We start from the raw sequence: 17,758 nt of genomic DNA, 5'->3' as shown, positions 1-17,758 counted from the left end.
CCCGCCCCTAGGAACGCCCCGCCCCTCTCGCCCCGCCCCTGGCAACGGACCGCTGAGGCTCGCGACGCCCCGTCCAGCGCGCCCCGCCCCTAGGAACGCCCCGCCCCTGGCAACGCCCCGCCCATATCCCAGCGCGCGGGAGCGGCCGGAGGCCCTTGTGCAAGCTTCTGCCCCTCCCCCCCGTCTGCCTCAGTTTCCCCACTTGGCTAGTAGCTACCGTGGGAGTCCCGGGGCTCCGTGAATTCCTGTTGCCCCAGAGCTGGGGGGAGGGCTGGGACCCAGCCCGGGACGCCTCGGTCCCATCTGTGCTGTGGGAGTGGAGTGGGTGGGGTCTCATGGGGGCGGGAAGGGAGCGGGGGGGAGCAGGGAGCCAGGACGCCTGGGTTCCCAGGAGCTGGCAGGGGGGCAGGGAGCCAGGACGCCTGGGTTCCCTGGGCGCTGGCAGGGGGGCAGGGAGCCAGGACGCCTGGGTTCCCAGGAGCTGGCAGGGCGTTCCCCCCACGCGCCCCGAGGGAAGCAGACTCAGAAAAGAGCCCTGGTGACTCATCGCTTTGCCTGGGGCAGTTTCGATTTCCCCAGGAGGGAGGCCCCGGCCCCCGCCCCGACCTGACAAGTGACCGGCCCTCAGCACTCCCTGGCGCCGCCCCAAGGAGCTCACACAGCACCAGGCAGCTGCTAAGGAGACACCTTTCAGCCGGGAGACGAGCTATCTGCTCACAACAGAGGGGAAACTGAGGCACACAGCCAGGGAAAGGCTTAACTGCAGGTGGGTGAGTGATGAAGAACCCAGAAGTCCTGGCTCCCAGCCCTCCTGCTCTAACCACTAGCCCCCACTCCCCTCCCAGGACCAAGGAGGGAACCCAGGAGTCCTGGCTCCCAGCCCCTCTACTCTAACCACTAGCCCCCACTCCCCTCCCAGAGCAGAGGGGAGAACCCAGGAGTCCTGTGTCCCAGCCCCCCTGCTCTAACCACTAGCCCCCACTCCCCTCCCAGGACCAGGGAGAGAACCCAGGAGTCCTGGCTCCCAGCCCCCCTGCTCTAACCACTAGCTCCCACTCCCCTCCCAGGACCAGTTAGAGAACCCAGGAGTCCTGGCTCCCAGCCCCCCTGCTCTAACCACTAGCCCCCACTCCCCTCCCAGGACCAAGGAGGGAACCCAGGAGTCCTGGCTCCCAGCCCCTCTACTCTAACCACTAGCCCCCACTCCCCTCCCAGAGCAGAGGGGAGAACCCAGGAGTCCTGGCTCCCAGCCCCCCTGCTCTAACCACTAGCCCCCACTGCCCTCCCAGGACCAGGGAGAGAACCCAGGAGTCCTGGCTCCCAGCCCCCCTGCTCTAACCACTAGCCCCCACTCCCCTCCCAGGACCAGGGAGAGAACCCAGGAGTCCTGGCTCCCAGCCCCCCTGCTCTAACCACTAGCCCCCACTCCCCTCCCAGGACCAGGGAGAGAACCCAGGAGTCCTGGCTCCCAGCCCCCCTGCTCTAACCACTAGCTCCCACTCCCCTCCCAGGACCAGTTAGAGAACCCAGGAGTCCTGGCTCCCAGCCCCCCTGCTCTAACCACTAGCCCCCACTCCCTTCCCAGAGCCAGGGAGAGAACCCAGGAGTCCTGGCTCCCAGCCCCCTGCTCTAACCACTAGCCCCCACTCCCCTCCCAGGACCAAGGAGGGAACCCAGGAGTCCTGGCTCCCAGCCCCTCTACTCTAACCACTAGCCCCCACTCCCCTCCCAGAGCAGAGGGGAGAACCCAGGAGTCCTGGCTCCCAGCCCCCCTGCTCTAACCACTAGCGCCCACTCCCCTCCCAGAGCCAGGGAGAGAACCCAGGAATTCTCATTGCTCTACCCCTTCCAAGGGGTCCCTGTATAAACAGCCCCGCGCCCCGCCCCAGAGGCAGCCGCATCGCTGGCTTCCGCTCACACGCCTCTTCCTCCCCAGCCATGCTGGCCCCCCAGGATTTCCAAACCTTCGTCTTCTTCGACCTGGAGACCACCGGCCTGCCCCCGGACCGCCCCCGCATCACCGAGCTGTGTCTCTTCGCCCTGCACCGCCGCTCCCTCCTGCAGCGCCCCCTGCAGGATGACGACACCGGTGCCCCCCAGCTGCCCCGCATCCTGGACCAGCTGACCCTGTGCATCGACCCCCAACAGCCCGTCACCCCGGCAGCCGCCCGCATCACGGGGCTGAGCCAGCAGGGCCTGGAGGAGAACGGCAAGCATGGCCTGGACCAGGCTGTGGCTCAGGCCCTGGGGGGGTTCCTAGCCCGCCAAGCCCCCCCGCTCTGCCTGGTGGCCCACAACGGCTATAGGTACGACTTCCCCCTGCTGCGGACGGAGCTGGGGCGCGTGGGGGCCGAGCTGCCCCCCGCCACCGGCTGCCTGGACACCCTGCAGGCCATGAAGGAGCTGGGCCTGGGGGGCGAAGGAGGGTACAGCTTGGGGGCGCTTTTCCAGGCGCTCTTCGGGAGGGACCCCGACAGGGCACACTCGGCCGAGGGAGACGTCCGCACCCTCGTCGCCATCTTCCTCGCCAGGGCGCCACAGCTGATGGGCTGGGCGGCGGGGAAGGCCCGGGACTGGGGGGACGTGAGCCCCATGTACCTCCCCACCACGCAGTGAGCGCCAAGAACCCAGGCGTCCTGGGCTCTGGGAGGGGAGTGGGGTCAGAGCCAGGATGCAGCCCTGGCTCTCGGAAGGGAGTGGGGTCTGGTGGTTAGAGCAAGGTGGGCTGGGAACCAGGACACCTGGGTTCTCTCCCCAGCTTGGGGAGGGGAATGGGGTCTGGTGGGTTAGAGCAGGGGGGTGGGAACCAGGACACCGGGGTTCTCTCCCTGGCTCTGGGAGGGGAGTGGGGTTTGATGGTTAGAGTGGGGGGTGGGAACCAGGATGCTCGGGGAGGGGAGTGGGGTCTGGTGGGTTAGAGTGGGGACGTGGGGCTGGGAACCAGGACTCCTGGGTTCTCTGTGGACGCCTCTCACGGTTCATTAGATCGTCAAAGGATCTGGAGTTGGGTAATGAAATGATTGTATTGAGCAGCTGCTTTTAATGGCGGGGGGGAAGCTCCCCCCGCGGTTTTACTGTTAATAAATACACTCCAGGCCCTGAGCCGCATGCTTTGCTGAGTTAAGACTTCATGTCTGGTTTGGGGCCCTGGGGGAAATCGGGGTGCAGGTGTCCAGCATGTGACCGTCACCCCAAAAGACTGCAGTTCCCAGGTCCACCAGCAGAGGGCAAAGGGTCCCAGTATTAACAGCCCCTGCGCCCCACCCCAGAGGCAGCTGCATCTCGGCGCTGGGCGAAGGGTCCCTGTATAAACAGCCCCCCCCAGCCCTGGAAATCAGACTGGAGAAGCGTTGAAAGGTTTTTCCCTCTTTCTCTTTTTATTTGGTTTTTATTACTTTTGTTCTCTATATTTTGGGGGGCACGCTGGGGGAATGATGGCGGGGGGCTTCGTTGTTTGATTAGTTTGTCCTTGTCTTTGTTTTGTCGACGTCAGTTTTCTTTTGGCGGAGATGGGAGGAAAAATAAATCTCACGACACCGAGCGAGGGGGGGGCCTGAACGAACGAACCAAAACTCACGAGCACTGCACGAATTGGAGCACAGACATGGCGTATAGAGATATATAGGAGTGCTTCTGGGGGGGGCCCCGGGGACGGGCGAGGGCTGGATGGGGGGGCTAAGAGGGGAACGGATAGGGAGAGGGATGTGTGGGGATGTGTGGGGATGTATGGGGTAGATAGATAAATATGGGGGTGTACGGGGATAGACAGATAGGTGGGTTGGTAGGGAAGGGATCGATGTATTGATGGCTATATAGATAGGCTGTCCCCGGACACCTGGGTTCTACGTCACCTTCCCCACACCCCCTCCAGTGGAAATCGGGGTACCGTGGGAAGGCCCCAGTCTCTCCCCCCCCCCCCGGACTGGTCACTGCAGAAGGGGCATGGATTGGGGCTGACGGGTGCTGTCTGGGGATGGTGCCCCTCCCCCACTTCCTAGAATCCCCCCTCGCCATGTGACACCCCCCGGCGGGGAATGGGGTGGGGATGGAGGCCCTAAATTACCCCCCAGCGGCCTCCACATGCCCCTCCTCCATCCCCTGCCCTGTGTACCCCACTCAGTTCCAGTCCCCCCAAACATGCTGGAGCCCCCAAATATCCCCCAAGCTGCTGATACCCCTGAAACCCCAAATCTCCCCCACAGCCATCAAGAGAGATCTGAACCCCTGACCCCTCCTTAAAGTGGGGCACAGGGCACAGCTATCTACAGCCAGGATTGAGGGGGGTGAGGGGAGCACAGAGTTAGCGATACTCAGGGGATGGGGGCACTGCGGGTGTGTGCGGGGTAGTGGGGGGCAGGGAGGCGGGGGTCACACAACTGTCTAGAGTGGGGGGGTGAAAAGGCAGGAGTGGGGTGCTGGGGGCAGTGCAGGAGTTGGGGGCAGGGAGGCAGGGGGGCACAGCTGTCTGGAGTTGGGGTGCTGGGGGCAGTGGGGGAGGTGGAGGGCAGGAAAGTGGGGGGGTGCACAGCTATCTAGAGTTGTATTTTCTCATATATATATATATATATAATATATATAAACAGCACAAACATCTACATTCATCCTGGGGTCCCCCCGCCAGCCCCCCACAGGAGGGGACATGGGGGGGCAGGGCAGGACAGGCGTCTCCTCCTCACGACGCCCCCTGCTGGGGGAGAGACCTGGGGGGAGAGAGAAAGAGAAAGACAGAGGAGGGGTAATTAATAAGAGCACACCCAGCTAGCGCCCCCTGCTGGCCAGGCACCGACGTCATGGATTGCCCCCCGCCGCCCTTCACTCACCGGGGCTCTATCCTGGCTCTGGGAGGGCAGTGGGGTCTAGTGGTTAGAGCAGGGGGCTGGGAGCCAGGACTCCGGGGTCCTATCTCTTGGTCTGGGGCGGGGGGAGGGGGGTGCAGTGGGCAAGACCCAGTTCCCACTATGAAATACAACATGCTAAAACAATTATAAGGCAACCCCCACCTGGCGCGCCGTTCCCCTTCCTTGGGGGGTCCATCTGGGACCAGATCGACTCTGCCAAACCTTCCTGCACTCTGCAGCAGACACCCTCCAATTATAACAACCCAGCAGAGGGCGCGAGATCCCTGACTAAACAGCTCTCCCCAGAAGCAGCCGCATCTTAGTGCTGGGAGCCCTGTATAAACAGTCCCTGGGCCCCACCCCAGAGATGGCTGCATCTCAGCCTCTCCTGCCATTTTTATGCCCTTCCACTCTCCAAGTGGCCCCACTCTGCCCAGTGATCTCTACCCACACACCGCTGTTCTCGTGGGGGATGGCACGGCCTGCTGCCAGAGGAGAAGGGGGGGGCATGGATCAGGACAGAGGATCTGTGGGGTTTTTGGCACTTGGCCCTGAGAATCAGGCCGACGTGGGGTCAAGATACAAAGCAGTCATGGTCCCACCCCAGCGCAGTGGGTCTCCTAAATATCAACTCACGCCATGGCCCCTGAGGGCCCGAGATGGTAATTTATGGCTTGCCGCAGGCCACGAGCCATTGCTTTCCCACCGCCTGGCCGTTGAGACATTAACAAAATAGCTGATGGCTGTTACGAGACTCTTAATGTGACCCAGTACAGCAGGGAAAAGAGGGAAGTGAAGCAAACACGGTGAGCGGGGTGTAAGGGGAAAATATTGTAACCGGAGGGCTTAACCGCCGGGGAGAGTCTGTTGCGTTCAGACTGATTTCTTAAGGCTCAAGTGAAGAAAGATGGCTACGCCTTGCCATCAAACAAGCTTATGCTATCACCACAGCTAGGCCGGGAGAGCCGCTGAATAAAAGGGAGTGAAACCATTACAGGGACGCTCGATCAGAACAGTGTAATCAGCAGCGTCACCGACCCATCAGCACCCAGATCAGTCCCGAGCTCCTGCCGAGGTCAGGAGAAAAGAAGATTGGCAGGATGTATGGGAAACGGGGTGTCAAAGTTAGCCGTGGAGGGTGAGAGAGAAGGGTTGGAAGGCCCCAGAGGAGATGGGCGGCTGGCGCACAGACAAAGCTGTGGCCTAACGTGTCTTACACCAGCACCTCTGGCAAGGCAGGTCGCACAAAGGGGCTGGAACACACCGGCTCCGGCTGCGAGGATGCCTCGTGCCCGGGCTGGATGGCCTCCCGCTTCGGCTGGCCATCTCTAATCTTCACAGGGCCTGGCCCAGACCAGCACCTCCAAGAAGAGGAACCAGCTTGGGGCACCCAGCCGGGCCCCTTCCTGAAAGCCTGAAAATGACCAGACCCTGTCCCTGACTCCCGCTGCGAACAGTAACCGAGCTAACGGTGGGTGGGTCCTCGTAGGGCCTATGACGAGTGCCGTGTCTTGTCTTCCCGCAGAAGCCGGGCCAATCAAAGACGTTTCCCGCCCCGTCTTGTCTGTCTAATATCCTGAGGCCGACATGGCTACACCACGGAGAGGAGCGAATGGGGGCTGGGGCCTTGGGGGGAAGAGGCGGGGCAGGGTCTTGGGGAAGGGGTGGGGGCGTGGCCTCAGGAGAAGGGGTGGGGTGGGGCATCAGAGAGAAGGGGCGGCGTGGGGCGGGGCCTCAGAGAGCAGGGCGGGGCCTTGGGGGCATGGTGGGAGGCAGGGCCACGGTTCGGGCACCTGTGGACCCTCCCACTTTCAGGGCGCTCCCTGGTATCAAACGGGTAGAGAAACACTGCTCTGCCCCCCAATATATAAAAATCGCTTTTGTCCACGCAGCCCACGGAGATCAAGGTGGATTTTGCCGAGGATGGTGCAGATAATGGGCAAGTGATAGAAATGTGGCTACAGACCAGGTACAAATGTCGGACGACCTCGGACAGCAGGGGCAGACAGCCTGGGGCTGAAATCTGAGGGTACGAACGACACGAAGCTGGGGGAGTTTTGCACCCTTAGGAACAGCCTAAGATTTACAGGTCTCTATCCGCAGAAGAGTCCACGCTCCTGGGTGTACGCCTGGATCGACGGCGCTCTGTCTGTCTGTATTTGTGCTCGTCTGATCTTTGACCGGCGTTTCTGGAGCGGAGAGTTTGCGGCTCAAAGCTGCAGGTGACGCCAGGCTGGCAGAGGTGGCCACGCCACTGGGGAACTGAAAACGACCAGGACAAATTAGAGAACGGGGCTGAGTGCGACAAGATGACATTCAAACTGAGCTGAGCGTCAGAAGGAAAAGTCCGATGCCAGGGGGCATCGCCGGCTAATGGGAGGGATGGCTGAAGAGGATCTGGAAGTTAGAGCAGCTCACAGATTGAAGGAGAGCCTGCCACAGGATGCAGCCACGAAAATGGCTAAGATCGTTCTGGGCGTGTTAGCGGGAGCGTTGTACGTCAAGCACAGGGGGGCGTCGATCCCGCGATGTTCTTGGCGCCGGGGCACACTGGCCCCGCAGATGAGCGGCAATGATGGGGGTTCGATCCAAGGCGTTTTGGCCGCAGGGTCACCACCTGGCTCAGGGTAAAAGGACACTCGCAACACAGAGGTTGGACTTTGGCCCAGAACGGGTGCCACCCCCCCCTTTTTTCAGTAGCCAGATGCCTTGGGGAGCAATTTAACAAGACAACGGATCTATTCTATGGAGTGGAAAAAGCTAACGCAGGCAAAACTCCAGCACGCTAAGAAATATAAATCACATCCGCGGTCAAACACGGGGCATTCGCCTCCTTTGCAAGTATAATCTTTGTTATAGACGTGGCTTGGCTCCTGCGTGCTGCTGACCTGAAACTGGGCAGCAAATTAATCAGCCAGGAGATGTGCTGTAAAGATTGTCCCGGCGTCCCTGGGCAGGTGCCGCTCAAGATTGCAGGAAAGCTGCTCCGAAATGGAACAAGTTCCTCTTGACTGGGACACATCCCGCCAGGCTTAACGGTTTCCTGCAGCCTCACGAGCTCTAGGTGAGGACAATTCACCATGGAAACAATTTCCCACGGCTCGTGGGGGATTCTCCATCACGGGCAATTTTAAAATCAAGATCTAAGAGATCTGCTCTCGGAATTATTTGGAGGAAGTCCTGTGTGGTACAGGAGGTCAGACTAGATAATCCCGATGGTCCCTTCTGAGAATCTGGAACAGACCCGAAGAAGCACCCGTTTCTAATGTGATCTGTTGGAACTCCTCGCCTCATGAGTTTTTGGCCTGAGGTTTTAGGAGAAGTCAGTATAGAGCCAGGGAAGGAGGAGAAAGGCCACAGGTGCGACACAGGAGGACAGAGGAGATGAATCTATCAATATTTCATGGGGAAGTAGATTAAAAGGTTGACTACCGATCCAATGGGAACAAGACCTTGGTGTCTTACGTTTAGATCTGGATTCTTTTTCCTCTATTGTGTTAGCAACACTACATTTGATAAGCAACTGGCACAAGCCAGGGACTATTCTGCGGGTCTCTTAGCCACAAAATTCGAAAGAAAGTCCCCTTCCCAAGATGGTGACGGAGGATAAGTGTTATTTGTTCCTGTGCGTTATTTGAATCTGGGGTTTATCGACCGAGTGTCTGGTTTATGTTAGCCAACTCGCAGGGCAACCCGATTTTTGCATTCTTATGTCTTGCGCGATTAGTTGCTGTTGTTTTGCATAGCTAAGAAAGCTCCATAAAATTAAATCCAACGCTCCAGCCCGTTTTCTTTAGCGAAGCAGTCAAAATGGAAAGAACCTTGAGAAAGGTGATGCCGGTAATTAGTTAATATGGGATTTGGCAGAATTTGATTTGTTTTTAATATAATTTTGATGGACAATACTGATGGTTATTTTTAAGCTTTTTTTTTTTTTTAATTTTTACCTATTTATATTTTCACCACTGTGCAAAGTTTCGGGTTTTCAGCCATTTTTGAAACCAGTGTGAACCTTCACAGGTAAAATTATGGATTTTAAGCATTTGTATTTTTTCATGTTATTGACTGAAATTTTAACAGCCAGGCCCAAAGATAGGTGTCAAGCAATGTTTCCATTTTCACTGATTTAAATTTTCACGGCTGTGCACCATTCCAGGGTTTAAGCACTTTTTTGTATTTTTACCAATTTAAATTTTCACCATCAAAGCGACGGGTTTTCATCTTTTCTCCGATTTCAGGTTTCACAGCTGTGCACAATTCAAAGTGCTTAAAACCTATTTCCTTTTCACCAGTTTCAATTTTCACCCTCAGACTGACGGGTTTTGATCTTTTCACTGATTTAAATTTTCACAGCGGTGCACAATTACGGGTTTTAAGTCCATTTTTTATTTTTCCTAATTTCAATTTTCCACGTTCTAATTACGGGGTTTAAAGGTTTTTTCAATTTTCATCCATTTAAATTTGCACAGTTGTGCAAAACTACGGGCTTTAAGCCCTTCCTTTTTTAAATTTTATTTTGTTGCCAATTTCAATTCTCGCAGATGGAAGTACTTTTTCCCATCTACGGTTTCACAGCTGTGTCAAATTACGGGCTTTAAGCATTTGATTTTTCCCTTTTTCAATTCTCACAGTTGCAGGAAATTCTGGGGACAGGTCAGACAATGAGAAGGGGCCAAACATTAATTATTTAATGACAACAGATGTTGCAACTGAAAACGGTAAAGCTTTATAACCGAGAAAACACCTATTTGTCCCCAGTGTATGTCAGAATATACAAAGTCAGCAGTAACCCAAACTCTCCTTCTCAAGCAGGATTTATCTTGCTTTGCCTGTGTGTCCATTTTGATTCTTGACGGACATATTTTGTTTGTTCCTTCGGTTTGTTCGTCTCCGGTGACGTTTACGGATACGAATAGATCCCTTCCCAGTTTGCCTATAGCTGGGGGGGAGGGATAGCTCAGTGGTTTGAGCATTGGCCTGCTAAACCCAGGGTTGTGAGTTCAGTCCTTGAAGGGGCCATTTAGGGATCTGGGGCAAAAATTGGGGATTGGTCCTGCTTTGAGCAGGGGGTTGGACTAGGTGACCTCCTGAGGTCCCTTCCAACCCTGATATTCTATGATTCATGGATTTCAAGGCCAGAATTGTCCATTGCGAATATCGACCCTGAAGTCCTGTATCACCCAAAGTGCAGAACGGCCGCCAAATAATTCCTAGAATTGGTCTTTTAGAACATCCCAGCTTGACTGAAAAGTCGCCCGTGATGGGCAACCCACCGTGACCCTTGGTCAGATTGTTCCGGGGTGAATTACGCTCACCGTTAAAAGTGGACACCTGATTTCCAGGCTGAATTTGTCCAGCTTCAACGTCCAGCCACCGGATTGTGTTAACCCTTTGAGTGCTAGGGTGGAGAGCCCGTTACTAAATATCTGTTCCCCCTGGAGACACTTCGAGACAGGGATCAATTCACCCCTTCACCTTCCCTTTTTTCAGCCAAACAGCTGGCGCTCCTGCCGTCTCTCGCCGTCTGGCATTGAATCATTCTCGTGTGATTGATCCACATCCTCCCTGAATTGTGGGTACTGGAACCGGACGCGGGATCCCAGTAGCGGCCACACCAGGGCCAGATCCGGAGGCCAAATCACCTCTCTGCTCCCACTCGAGAGTCGCCTGTTTATACACCCCAGGGTCGCCCTAGTGCTGTGGGCCCCGCATCCCCCATGCTCCCCAAATCCTGCGTTCCCTGATCCTGTCTCTCTCCCACGGCACACACAACGCAACACCCCCCCATCCCGGCACCCCAGTTTAACTCACCCGCCTACATCTGGTTGGAGAAGGAAGTGGGGGCGGCCTGGCCGTACCCCCCCTGCTGACTGTAGGGGTCAGGCTGCCCGTAGCCCTGCTGGTTATACTCCGGCTGGTAGCCGCCTTGCTGGCCGTACGAATCCTGCTGCACGTAGCCAGAGCCCTGGTTGTAGGAGTCGGCGTAGTTGTCCGGAGCCGGCTGCTTCTCCGGGGCGGCCGGCGGGTACTTGGCAAAGGGGGCGCTCCAGCCCGTCTCCTTAAACACGAACCAGAGATTTCCTGTCCACAGCACCAGGTTCAGGAAGCCAAAGACCTGGGTGGCAGGGGAGAAAGAGCACGGGAAGGAAGGGTTAATGCACAGAGGGCAGGAGGTCCCCTCTAGGGGGCGCTGGCTCCCATCTGGCCCCAGGGTGGGGACTAGCTGGCTCAGGGGGCTGGGGAATGGGGCACGGAGCCTGTCCCCTCTAGGGGGCGCCGGTTCCTATCCGGCCCCAGGTCAGGTCCTGGCTGGCTATGGGGGGCAGGGAATGGGGCACAAGGCCTGTCCCTTCTAGGGGGCGCCAGCTCCCCTCAGGGGGTCTGGCTGGCTGGGGAAGGGTCTCACCACGGAGGTGTTGAGTCCTGAGATGATGGGGTCCTTCAGCTCTTTGCACGTGTTCCCCTCTTTTTTGCAGACCTCCAGCCCCTCGATCACGTTGTCGGGGTCCGTTGCTAGCTTGACGTCGGAGAGACCCTTGGCCCAGGCACACGAGCTCACCAGCCACATGAAGGCAAAGACAGCGGTGACAACGAAATCCTGGGGAGAGAGCCGGGTTAGCCCCCTGCGTGGCCCCCCAATGCCTGGCCCTGCCTGCCGAGGGAGAGAGCCCCCTGCCCAACTCCCCGCTCCCTGTGCGCCCCAAACTCACGATCATGGGGCCCTTGTTATTCTCCCGGTACTTGTTCTCCATGAAGAGGTAGACGACCGTGGCAGCCAGCGAGTACAGGAAGGCGAAGACCGCGATGGTGACGAAGAATTCAGCCGAGGAGGAGTAATCCCCCATGAGGAACACCTTCTCCACCTCGTGCCCCTTGCAGGCTGGGACGTCGAAATAGACCTGGTGGAGTCTTGAGGAAGGGGGTTGGGGGGAACATGAGGCAGGGGGCTCAGTCATACAGGAGGTACTGGTCCGTATCCTGTATGTATAGCCCAGACCTCCCAGGAATAGAGCCCAGTGACAACCCTGACCGCTAATGCAAAGATAAGGCAGTCTGTAGACAGAATACAGCCCCGGTCTGTGTAGGAGGCGTCAGTTCATATACAACAAATATCGACCAGTTTTGTATAGCAGATGCCAGTCAATATACTGTATATACAGCCCAGACCTCCCAGGAATACCACCCAATGTCAATCATGACAACTAACAAAAGACAAAGATCTCTGTATACAGAATACTGCCCAGTCTGTGTAGGAGATGCCAGTCCATATACGGACCAGGTCTGTGTAGGAGGTGCTGGGCCATATATTTCTTATATCTAGCCCAGACCTCCAGGAATAGGGCCCAATGTGACCCTGATCACTAACACAAAGAGAAAGGCTGTCTGTTTACAGAATACAGCCCCATCTGTGTAGGAGGTCCCGGTCCATGTATAGTAAATATGGACCAGGGCTGTGAAGGAGATGCTGGCCAATTATATTGCGTATATATAGCCCAGACCTCCTAGGAATAGCACACAATGTCAACCCTGACCATGAACACAAAGACAAGGTCAGTCTGTATACAGAATACTGCCTGGCCTGTGTAGGTGGTGCTGGTCCCTATACGGGATATACATACCAGATCTGTATAGAGATGCCAGTTCATACACTGTACAGCCCAGACTTCCCAGGAATAGCGACCCTCATAAGTCCTGACTGTAAATCAAAATTGAGAGCAGGCCGTGCAAAAAATGAAGCCCTGGTCTGTACAGAAGGAACCACATCATATACTCTACAAATATAGCCTGGGCTTCCCAGGGACAGAGCCCAGTGTGCATCCTGATTTCTACCTGAAAGTCAAGGGCAGGAGTCTGCACACAGAACACAGCTTCGCTCTGTGTAGGAGGCACCAGGCCATATACCATATATATAGCCCAGTCTGCCAAGGAGATGCTGGTCCATATACTATAAATACATCCCCAGCCGCCCAAGAACAGTGCCTACTCTAAATCCTAATGCCTATCTCAAAGACAGAGGTCATCTGTATACAGAACACAGGCCTGGGCTGTGTAGGTGGTGTCAGTCGATATACTGTATATACAGCCCAAGCTTCCCGGGAATAGTTCCTAGTATTAATCCTGACTGTGAAGTGAAAGTCAAGGGCAGTCTGTATATAGAATACAGCCTGGAAATAAGTTGTCAGTTTTTAATTGGAACAATTGACCAAGGCGATGCTGGTCCATATACTGTAAATAAAGCCCCAGCCTGTATAGGAGGTACCAGTCGATATGCTGAATTCACCGCCCTGGCCTCTATGAGGCAAAGTCAGTGTGAATCTCAGATGCTATCCCATCCCAGTCTTGAAACATCAAAAGTCTCCAGGTCCCTACGCAGCGTAGCAGCCCACCGGCCGGTCCCTTTGCACCGTAACGCCCAGCTCACCTGAATGGGTAGCCAAACTCCACTTCGATGTTCAGGTTGCTCTCGCTTTTATTCACACACTCAATGCTGAGGCGAAATTCCCCACTGTAGGTCCCGCAGGTGGCGAACGCAAAGATAGCAAAGAGCTGTGGGGTGAGATGGGGGGGGTGAGACCACAGGGGTTCTGCAGGAAGCGCTGGCTGTGGGGGGGAGCTCCCAGCCTCTCTGGCCTCTCCCGGCGGGCGTCGCTGTGGGGAGCAGGGTGGGAGCGCCGGCTGGTGCTAGGATTAATAACCCTGCCTCCGGGACGGGGAGGCGGGTAGAGCAGAGAGGAATTGTGGGTAAGAAGGGTTAGCTGGGTCCCGCCCCCTCTAATCCTCCCAGAGAGCTGGGAAGAGATAAGAACCTGTCTGACCCAATTGTCCATCTGTCTACGTCAGCCACACTCCTCTGTTCTCATGGGTTCCTCCATCCTCCCCCCGACCCCGTGCTGGAAGAAGGGGGGGCGGATATCAGGCTGGACGGGCCCACAGGTCTGATCCGGGGGCAAATGACTCCAGAACCAGCAGGGTCCACGGGCACCTGGAATCGTTCCCCAACCAGTTGGGTCAATGGGTTCATAATACGGCAGAAATGTCAAGCGAGTGGGTCTGGAAACACTCCAGAACTGGCAGGGTTGGGAGGGCCAGGAGCCGCTCCAGAACCGGCAGGGGGACCGGGAGCTAATCCAGAACTGGCAGGGGTGGGGGATTTGGGAGCCGATCCAGAACCGGAGAGCGGGTGGGGAGGGCCAGGAGCTGCTCCAGAACCAGCAGGTGTGAGGGGTTTGGGGACTGGTCCAGAACCAGAGGGGGTGGGGGAGTCAGGGGCTACTCCAGAACCGGCAGGGGGAAGGAGCTGCTCTAGAACCAGAGGGGGATGAGGGGTGGGGTCCGGAGACGGCCTAGAACCGGCAGGGGGGTCGGGAGCCACTCCAGAACTGGCGGAGGGAGGAGCCGCTCTAGAACCAGAGGGGGGAAGTGTTGGGGTCGGGAGATGCTGCAGAACCGGTGGGGAGGGGGTCATGAGGTGCTCCAGAACTGTCAGGGCAGGGTATGGGGGGGGTCTGGAACTGCTCCAGAACCAGCAGGATTAGGGGTCTGGAATCTCTCATTCTGTCTCTGAGTTTCTCCATCTCTGGTCTCCCCAAATCTGATGGGGTAACAGGATCTGATAACCGGGTTTTCCTGCACCTCCTTCCTCCAATCCTACAGCCCCTCCCACGCTGCCTGGCTCTGCAGGTTGGGGGGTGGGGAAACAGGGCCTGTCCCCTCTAGGGGGCGCTGGCTCCAAGCCCTAGGCCAGCTCAGAGGCAGTCCAGACAGGACCCCCCCAACCTCAGGGTCCTGAGGAGCCAGTTCCGGGGGACTCACCCATTCCAGCAGTTTCAGAAACCCCAGCGGTTCCTTGAGCATCCGGAATTGTCCCCCAGCCACGACCTGTCGGTCAAGGTGGAGAGAAAGGGGGATGGGGCAGGGGGAGGGGGTGATATTAAAATATCTGACATCCCATCGTTTCCTGAACCCCTGCCCTCCCAGAGCCAGGGAGAGAACCCAGGAGTCCTGGCTCTCAGCCCCAGCCCCCGGCTCTAACCATTAGACCCCCACGCCTTTCCCAGAGCCAGGGAGAGAACCCAGGAGTCCTGGCTCCCAGCCCCCCCGCTCTAATCATTAGACCCCACTCTCCTCCCAGAGCCGGGGAGAGAACCCAGGAGTCCTGACTACCAGTCCCCTCCCCCCGCTCTAACCACTAGACCCCACTCCCCTCCCGGAGTCAGGGAGAGACCCCAGCGCAAGACGGTTATTGAAGATCACAAGTTCCTACTAGGAAAGGCCTGCAGGAAATACCTCCCCCAAACACATACCCACAGCCTCCCAAACCTTTCCCCGCCCCCAAACTCACTGCCCCCCAATCAGCCGGAACCCCCCTACTCCTCCTGCTGTTGGTGGGGTAGATGTTAACCCCCAATTAATAAACAACCCTCCGATATCTGCACCCCCTCAACCCCCCCCAAACCTGATGCAAGGATTGGGCTGCATCACCCCCACCAGCCCCCCAACCCCGATGCTGCTGGTGGCAGAAGATTCTGCCCCCCCCCGTTCATAAACAGCCCCCAAAAATTACCCTGAACCCCCATTGATGGCATTACACTTGACATTTTGACTCCCTCGCCATCTTGCTGTCAGGGGTAAATATCCCTGAGCCAGACCCTCCCCATGGCAATCAGCCCCCCCCCAATTATCTGCACCCCCATATTCCTCCAGCCAGCAGGCAACCGGTTGAATGCACCATCCCAGCCAGTCTCTACCGCAGCAGCGGGTGGGAGAATATTCTCGAGTGTCCCCCCCCATTCATAAAGAGCCCTCCCCACACGTGAGCCCCACATTCCCCCCCCCCCGCACCTGACCGTCATGGCAATGAACCCACTGCAGCAGAGCTCAGCCATCTTCCCTCCCCGCCCCCGCCCCTGCTGCAAATGGAGGGGGGGGAATATTTGTAGTTCACCCCCCCCACACACACATCCCCACACATCCCCCACTGCAAAATATCCGGTCACCTCCCGCCCCATCCCAGATGATCCCCCGCCTCAAGGCGTCCATCCAATCTGAACCCCCCTTGCATCAGTTTCAGACCCCCCCCCGCATTTGCAGCACGGAAATATCCTAGCTCCTGACCCCCCCTACACTCCCCACTGCAATCTGCCTGCAGCCAATCTGTGCCCCCCCCCCATGCATCAATTTCAGATCTCCCCCCTCTGCAGCTGGGAAATCTCCTAACCCCCCATTATAATCTCAGAGAATCGCGCCCATGTGTGCCCCCCCAGCATCAATCTCAGATTCGCCCCCCCACAGTTGCAGCAGAGAAATACCCTAGCCTGCCCCATAGCCTGCCCCCCCTCCCTATATTTGCAGTGCGTTGCGTTTGAATGCAGCAGCAGCTGCAAAAAAAAAAAAAAAAAACCCGCTAGGCAGGGATTGGGGGTGCATGGAGGGAGCGGGGTGCATCTCGGGGGGAGCAGAGGGGGCCCCTTGCCCTGTGGGAAAAGCCCCCCCCGTTCCCCTGATTGCTGTCTATGGTACTGAGCGAGCCAGGTGCGTACCTGATTGAGGACTTCCATCTTGGAGCTGTCTGGAGCAAGGCGGGTGGGGGGGGCAGGGCTAGATCCAGAACAGCCAGGAGGGGGGGTGCAGACGCAGGAGGGAAGAGCGGGGGGGGGTAGGGTGACGTCACGACGGGGGATGTCACTCCCTGGCAGAGGGAGCGGGAGAGATGGGGCGGGGGGGGGAGGTGTTCAAATCCCAGAGCTGGGGACTTGGAGCCAGGACTCCTGGGTTCTCTCCCCGGCTCCGGGAGGGGAGTGGGGTCTAGTGGTTAGAGCAGAGGGGCTGGGAGCCAGGACTCCTGGGTTCTCTCCCCGGCTCCGGGAGGAGAGTGGGGTCTAGTGGTTAGAGCAGAGGGGCTGGGAGCCAGGACTGCTGGGTTCTTTCCCCAGCTCTGGGAGGGGAGTAGGGTCTAGTGATTAGAGCCAGGGGGCTGGGAGCCAGGACTCCTGGGTTCTCTTCCCGGCTCTGGGAGGAGAGTGGGGTCTAGTGATTAGAGCCGGGGGGCTGGGAGCCAGGACTCCTGGGTTCCATTTGAGGGCTGTAGGTCTGACAGTCCCCCAACTCTCCCCCCCAGCACAACTCACCTGGGGGGCTCCCCCTACTGGATGGGGGTGGGGCTTCAGCGAAGGGGGCGGGGCAGCTTGAGTAACCAGTGTCCCCTGACCAATGGGGGGGTGGGGTTTGGGGGCGAATCCCTCCCCCTGCTGGGTTCTTTTCTCCGGCCCCTCCCCAATGGGTCACCCCCCCCCAGCTCCTTTCCTCTAGGGGGAGGTCCAGAGGGCCAGGAACCCACCCCAGCGGAGTCCTGAAGCCCTGGGGTCTCCCTGGTGTCTTCGCCCGCCCCCAAGGTCTCTCTCCTGCCCTGGGCTCAGATGGGAGCCGGCGCCCCCTAGGGGGGAAAGGCCCCAGGTCCCATTCCCCGACCCCCTGAGCCAGCCAGTTCCCCAGAGGCCCCATCACCACCACTCACAGTCCCCTGGCCCTGCCCCCAGCCCAGGGCCTGTTAAGGAAAAGTTAGCACATGTGACTCCATTTTGGTTTAGGGCCCAGCATTGTTTAAATGCCAGCACATCACACACCAGGAGGAGTGATCCTTAGATACTGAATCCCTGTGAAAATCCTCCTTGTCTCCAGCCCGCCTTGACTCCCAGTATCTGGTTTTTGTCAGTCTCTAACTCCCTGTCTCTTGGCCCTGATGTGAGGCCTCCCATCCTATTTACTGATGCATGGCTTTAGGACCATGCTGTGTAATTAACATACTGGTATAGCACGAGGAATGCACCAAGCAGGGATAGGTGGTAGATAAGACAAGGGTTTGTTTATTGGCTAAGGTTTCCGATGCACGAGGGCAACATGCTTTGCTAAAAGGTATATAA

General features: G+C 57.6%; 2 protein-coding genes across 3 annotated transcripts; one reads left to right on the top strand and one right to left on the bottom strand.

Annotated features, from left to right (window-relative positions):
- Positions 1 to 408: 408 nt before the first annotated feature.
- TREX2 (three prime repair exonuclease 2) lies at positions 409 to 2,758 on the top strand. 2 transcript variants are annotated; one of them, XM_073321667.1, is made up of 2 exons: positions 409 to 770; positions 1,937 to 2,758. In XM_073321667.1, exon 2 carries the CDS (start codon positions 1,939 to 1,941, stop codon positions 2,614 to 2,616), a length of 678 nt encoding a protein of 225 aa, XP_073177768.1. In that variant the 5' UTR covers positions 409 to 770; positions 1,937 to 1,938; the 3' UTR covers positions 2,617 to 2,758. The 2 variants fall into 2 exon arrangements, with proteins under 2 accessions (XP_073177768.1, XP_073177767.1); XM_073321666.1 differs by having other exon boundaries at positions 409 to 766; positions 1,937 to 2,756.
- A 592-nt stretch (positions 2,759 to 3,350) lies between these two features.
- SYP (synaptophysin) lies at positions 3,351 to 16,455 on the bottom strand. Its single transcript, XM_073321647.1, has 7 exons — positions 16,379 to 16,455; positions 14,652 to 14,717; positions 13,261 to 13,385; positions 11,549 to 11,747; positions 11,245 to 11,436; positions 10,650 to 10,953; positions 3,351 to 4,700 (listed from the first exon to the last, which is right to left on the bottom strand). Exons 1-6 carry the CDS (start codon positions 16,394 to 16,396, stop codon positions 10,654 to 10,656), a joined length of 900 nt encoding a protein of 299 aa, XP_073177748.1. The 5' UTR covers positions 16,397 to 16,455; the 3' UTR covers positions 3,351 to 4,700; positions 10,650 to 10,653.
- Between the last annotated feature and the right edge of the window lie 1,303 nt (positions 16,456 to 17,758).

Source organism: Lepidochelys kempii, chromosome 23 (genome assembly GCF_965140265.1).
Source record: "Lepidochelys kempii isolate rLepKem1 chromosome 23, rLepKem1.hap2, whole genome shotgun sequence".
Lineage (NCBI taxonomy): Eukaryota > Metazoa > Chordata > Testudines > Cheloniidae > Lepidochelys > Lepidochelys kempii.
The sequence above is the reverse complement of the archived record's forward strand: the minus strand, read 5'-3'. Positions and strand labels throughout refer to the sequence as shown.